At 48.6% G+C, this 6,000-nt stretch overlaps 1 protein-coding gene across 1 annotated transcript in view; it reads left to right on the plus strand.

The window, feature by feature from the left end:
* Positions 1–5,648, plus strand: part of C14H2orf92 (chromosome 14 C2orf92 homolog) — a 39,559-nt gene extending 33,911 nt beyond the window's left edge. The window contains exons 7-9 of the mRNA XM_038004172.2: positions 1,944–2,054; positions 3,752–3,902; positions 5,259–5,648. Coding sequence (XP_037860100.2) covers positions 1,944–2,054; positions 3,752–3,902; positions 5,259–5,391 — 395 coding nt within the window. The 3' untranslated portion in view covers positions 5,392–5,648. The remainder of the gene's footprint in view (positions 1–1,943; positions 2,055–3,751; positions 3,903–5,258) is intronic.
* Positions 5,649–6,000: the final 352 nt, after the last annotated feature.

A 6,000-nucleotide genomic window follows, 5' to 3' on the forward strand; every position in this document is an offset into this window, starting at 1 on the left:
AGTTCTGTGGAAGAGCAAGCCGAGCGCGCTCCCTAGTGGATAACTCTAGGCTCGCCAGGGCTTTCTGTCTGCGGCTGTTAATCTCTGGATTCCGATTTGACATGTTGCATTTCAAAAGTCAAGTTAATTATCAGTCTTATTAAAGTGGGAGTTTTCTCTCTTTTCTAAGCCAAGTTGAAGAAGGAACACATTTCTCTCTTTTTTTCAGGAATAACTAGAACTTCATGAGACTGTTATCAGACACCCACATGGTAGTCTTAATCATATTGTGATAATTTTCTGTTATTTTATTTTATTATTTTGTTTAATTTTTTTTTCTTTTGAGACAGGGTCCCGCTCTGTTATCTGGGCTGGAGTGTAGTGGTGTGGTTATAGCTCTCTGCAGCCTTGATCTCCCGAGTTCAAGCCATCTGCCTATCTCAGCCTTTCTAGTAGCTGGGACTACAGGTGTGTGCCACCATGCCCAGCTAATTATTTTTTTTTTAGTTTTTAGTAGACATGAGGTCTTGCTGTGTTCCCCAAGCTGGCCGCAAACTCTTATTGTGACAATTCTCTCTCTCTCTGTGAACGAGGCCAAGGAAGATTTACCAGACTCATCCAAAGCTGCCTTGCCCCGCTTCCAGCCCTTGGAGGTCTCCCATCTGGGGCTGGGGGCTCCAGCCTGTTTTGAAGTCTTCTAGGGTGTGAGATTCATTACTTCTCATCCTTTCCCATTCTCTCTTTGATAGCTCACTTTCTAACCGCTAAACAGTCCAAACAGATTTCCCTGGAGCGCCTACCCATTGGTTCTAGTTTGTTCCCCAGAGCTTCTCCAAACATCTCTCAGCCTCTTCCCAGGCCATCCTGCGTCTGGCAAAGGCAGGCAGGCCGTGCTGGCCTCCCAGTTTTCTCCAAGCTGAACTCAGGCCCTTTGACAGGTCCCATATGCCAGCGAGTCAGGCACCAAAGGGCAAAGCTAGGATGCAAATATTTCTCATTTTCTTTTTTTTTTTTTCTTTTTTCTTTTGTTTTTGAGACGGTGTTTTGCTCTGTCCTCCGGGCTGGAATGCAGTGGCGCAATCTCCGCTCACTGCAAGCTCCGCCTCCTGGGTTCACGCCATTCTCCTGCCTCAGCCTCCCGAGTAGCTGGGACTACAGGCGCCGCCACCTCGCCCGGCTAATATTTTTGTATTTTTAGTAGAGACGGGGTTTCACCGTGTTAGCCAGGATGGTCTCGATCTCCTGACCTCGTGATCCTCCCGCCTCAGCTTCCCAAAGTGCTGGGATTACAGGCGTGAGCCACTGCGCCTGGCCATATTTCTCATTTTCGACTGTCTTCTTTCTATTAAACTATTCTGCAATCCATCTACCAATACCTGAGTATTTCAGTGTGGTTAATTTTCCTCTCTTGTCCTTGCAACTCAAGAAAATTTTTATAGTACCTTGTGGTTTCAAAATTATTTTCATGAACATTATACAATCTGTGAGGTAGGTCTTACTATCTCTATTTTATGCAAGTGGAGAAGTAGGTTGGGGCTTAGAGAGGTTCTCACTTGGGTCCTCTAAGCGTGGTCCTCTACCCACAGAAGCAGCATCTTTCAGGATCTGTGAGACACGCACATTCCCAGGCCTACCCCAGACCTACGGAATCAGAAACTCTGGGGTGGGGCCTGGGAATCTGTGTTTTCAAAAGCCCTCCCAGTGTGATTCAGATGCACACTTAAGTGTAAGAAATGCTGCCTCAGCTGTGGGTGGGTTGCCCAGGAATTTGTTAGATTTTTAAAAAAGTAAACAGAAACAAAAAAACACGAAAACACAGAGGTTCTGTAGGCTTTATTTAGACTTTTCCCCCAAATCCTCCCTAACTCCTCACTTTGAGTCTAGAAGAAGCTACTTTTATCATAAATGCTGAACTAATCACAGGCTGTGGTTGGTTGTAGATGAACACATTTTATCTTTTGTAGATCACCTTTCAGAGGAGAAGAGGTTTAAAGAATCCTCTCTGTTCGACAGGGATTTAAGAGAGCAGTTAACTACTGTAGATAAAGAAACACTTCAAGGAGCAGCTAAATCAGGTGGGAATCTATATGGTATAAACCAAGTATGATGCTTAAATACAGACAACTTCTGAATGTGTCTTTTGCCTTTCATGGTATTTTAACTGACACCTTTATTTCACCCGCAAAAGTGAAATAAATCTGCCGTGAATACAATCTGCAGTTAAAATTTATGAATTAAACCAACTCCAGAGGTTGGGCGTGGTGGCTCACGCCTGTAATCCCAGCACTTTGGGAGGTCAAGGTAGGCGGATCACCTGAGGCCAGGAGTTCGAGACTACCCTGGCCAACATGGTAAAACCCCGTCTCTACTAAAAATACAAAAGAAAAAATTAGCTGGGCGTGGTGGCAGGTGCCTGTAATCCCAGCTACTCGGGAGGCCGAGGCAGTTCAAGAATCACTTGAACCCGAGAGGTGGAGACTGCAGTGAGCTGAGATTGCACCAGTGCACTCCAGCCTGGGCAATAAGAGCGAGACTCCATTTAAAAAACAACAAACAAACAACAAACAACCGAACTCCAGGAATTTCACCACTCTTCCAGAAAGATGCTACTTTTATATTGTTTCTGCACAGCCAAGGCTTCACCCTGGCTCATCCCTGTGCCCAGACCTGTTTAGAGTGGGCAGAAACTCACCCATGCTGGCACCAAGCGCAGTACACCCCTCCACACTGCCACTCCCTGTCAAAATTATACCTGGTTGTCGCTTCCTAATGCTTAGAAACTAAATGCCGAATCATTGCAGCAGAGCCTTAGAGCTGCTGGATACGCTGCCCCTTGGCATAGCAGAGCTGAAGGTGGGAGGCTGGACATGCCCTGTTTTCTCCCCATCACCAAGAAGACCCTTGCTCAGCACTCCCCGTGTCTACATCACCGGCTGCCCTGGACAGCTCTCCACACGAAACCAGCCGATACCTGGGATCCTACCTCCATGCCCGATTTCCCTGATGTCGTTTTCTTTTTTGGTCACATTATAAATGGGGTGACAGAAGCTCTAGGAGACGCCGATGTGGGCTGAGATCTCCTTGCTTTGAGATCTGGCTAAGACTGCCGTGTTTTCCCCAGCCTGTGCTCGGGGAATGGTATTCCCATCCACTCTCACAGTTTCTGTGAGTCCTCAGAGGGGCTCAGGAGTTCAGGATCATCCGTGGCGTTGTGTTTGCCTCGTGCTGGTGCAGAGGTGAGGTCCCCCAAACCTACACCCACGAGGCGGACTGTGTATGCAGTACCCCTTCCTGAGGCCAGGGGGCAGAGGAGGGGCAGCAGAGAAGAGGTTCTATCGCTGCTTGTGAAAAGCTGCAAACGGAATATTTGCCTCCATTGTTCTTAAAAGCCTTTGCAGTCGGATTTCTCAACCTCCTCTAGTGCCCCCGCCTCCTCTCACCCACCTGAGCTCTCCTCTGTCCTTCTCTTTACCTCTTACAAACTGGTCTGTGGAACTTTATTTCTGGTTGCTTTGTTGTGTGCCAGCCCATACCCTCAGTGTCTCATCTCCACCTCCCAAAAGCATCTCATCTTATCGCCAAATAGCAGATGAATGCATTTCCCCAAACAGCTGGTTCCTTCCCAAGAGGACTTCTGGAACCAGTGGCTAAGGTGCCAAGGTTTTTATTCTGTTATGAATGGAATGAACAGGTGTCCCTTGCAGGTTTAGTCCTGGTGGTGGGTGGCCCAGCGGGGATCTCTGTTCACTCTGCACTGTGTCTTCTCATTTAGATGCTCACTTTAGGACTATGCCCTGCAGGCAGCTTCTGCATTTCCTGCAGAGGAACACCATCATCGCCGCCATCTCCGGGGTGATCATCCTCACGGCCACCGTGCTGTTGCTGCTTGGTTTGGCCTCATACATCAGGAAGAAACAGCCATCGTGAGTAGTGCTGGCATGGCCTTCCTTCCAAGAACCTGCGGGTATTTGAACTCACGCTGCCCCCGGGGCTTCCTGCTGATCTGGTTTAGGAGGAGGGCAGAAGCTGCAAGCCTGGTTGTGCTTCAGCATCCCCTGGCCTGCTCTGTCAAAGCACACAGGACCTGGGCCATGGGTTTTAGGCACAGCCTGGGTGATTCTGATGCACAGCTGGGTTTGGGGATCCCTGGGTGGGCCAGGGTTGCCTCTCAAGGCCACTGCAGTTAGGCCAGACCTGTCCCCATATTGAGGGCTCTGGCTGAAAGATTGGTAAATAGAAATATGGATTTACAAAAGAAAGGAAAAACACAAATCTAAGAGGGCGAGGAGGGCTGAAGCCACGAAGGAAAGTGAGAGCAGGGCTGATATTCAGCACATTCACACTGACACAGCTGCCCTGCTTGTTAGAATACTGAAAGCCTTCCCTGAGCTTCCCACTGACCTCCTGATCTTCTCCGTGCTCCTGCAAATGTAGGGTTAGTGCCTGGCACAGCTGTGGCCCTCCAAGGCTCTGCTTCAGTGGTGGTCATTTTGACCGGTCAGTGCCTGTCTACACCAGTTGTTAAATATTTTGGTTAGGCCTCTAGATGAGGGGGCTCAGGCACAGAGGCACTCACCATGTGCAGGCACTAGAAAGCAAATGGTTTGCACGGTGATGTGTATGCATAGCTGCATTTTGAGATTATGTGCTTCTTGCTGCATCCCCGGGGACACGTATTCCTGACCGCAGAAGGAAGAGCAGCTCCCCACAGTCCCTCAGGTCCTGCCCAACACCGGGCTGAACGCTCAGCTTGCCCCTAGAGCAATGGGGTGGAGGCGTGTGATGAGGGGAAGTGTCCGTCCCCACCGCTACTCACCCTCTGACTCCAGAGGTAGCAGTGTTTGAATTTTCCCACAAGAGTGGCATTGCTTTTCCTCCATGCCAAGGTTCCTGGGACTGGTGATCCATTCAGGCCACCTCCCCCCCATCCCCACCTCCAGCATCCTCTTCCTACCAAGGCTCATCCATTGGACCTGCCATTTTCCCTCCATGCCCCTTGAGATGCCAGCAGAAGTGGTTAGAACTGTGGCCCCATCCCATAGGGACCAGTCAAAGCTGTGAATAGCCTGAGTTAGTTAAGAGAAGGTGGGGGGAAGAGAGTTTCCCAGAGGCTCTGTGCTGCCCAGAGGTAAAAAGAATTTCACAGATGACAAACCCTACTGATGGGAAGCAGAATCCTCACCCTGGGAAGCGCCAGCCTCCACCACTGCCCAGCGAGTAGACGGCAGGAGCTCCTGTGCACTGAGTTGAGCACCATGGTTTTTATTGTTTTGTTTTAGATCTCCTCCGGCAAACACGACATATAATATTTTTATAATGAATGGAAAGACATGGTGGCAAAATTCTGAAGAAAAAAATTTCACAAAATATACAAAAAAAGAGAAACAGTTGAAGAGCAGCTCCTGTGTCTAAGCCAGGTCGCGGGGCAGTCAAACCAGGACTTGAAACCACGATGCGAGGACATTTCTCCATCCACACACCACAGGGAGGCAATTCCATTTCTGCCCCGGGAGGTGTATTCTACAAAAACGTCTGCTTCCCGTCCCAATTTGAATGGACCAAGAAAAACTGCTTTGCCACAGGACACCTGTGGCAACATGGCACCGATGGCCGGCGTCGGTGAACCCAACAGACTATGGACTTATCATTTAATAAAGCATTGATTCATTTATTCAGTCATTCATGGAACAGATATTAATAGACCACCTCACATGCTGACAATATCAAAATACAATGAGGAAACTTAAGAGTGACCCAGATATGCATTCTGTCCCGAGCAAGATCACAGTCCAGGGTGTGAACACAACCACATTAAACAGCTTTTATGGGAGGCGGGAGTACAGAAAGTTTTGTATCTACAAAGAAACTGCTAAGAATTGTGGAAGCTCCCCACGAGGTGATTTCCTGCTTGCATGACCAGGAAGAAGAAATGGGGTAATTGAGAGTGTCATGAATTGGGGTTATTTATTTATTTATTTATTGAGTTGGAGTCTCGCTCTGTCACCCACGCTGGAGTGCAGT

This window comes from Chlorocebus sabaeus, chromosome 14 (assembly GCF_047675955.1).
Source record: "Chlorocebus sabaeus isolate Y175 chromosome 14, mChlSab1.0.hap1, whole genome shotgun sequence".
In the NCBI taxonomy this organism is placed as follows: domain Eukaryota; kingdom Metazoa; phylum Chordata; class Mammalia; order Primates; family Cercopithecidae; genus Chlorocebus; species Chlorocebus sabaeus.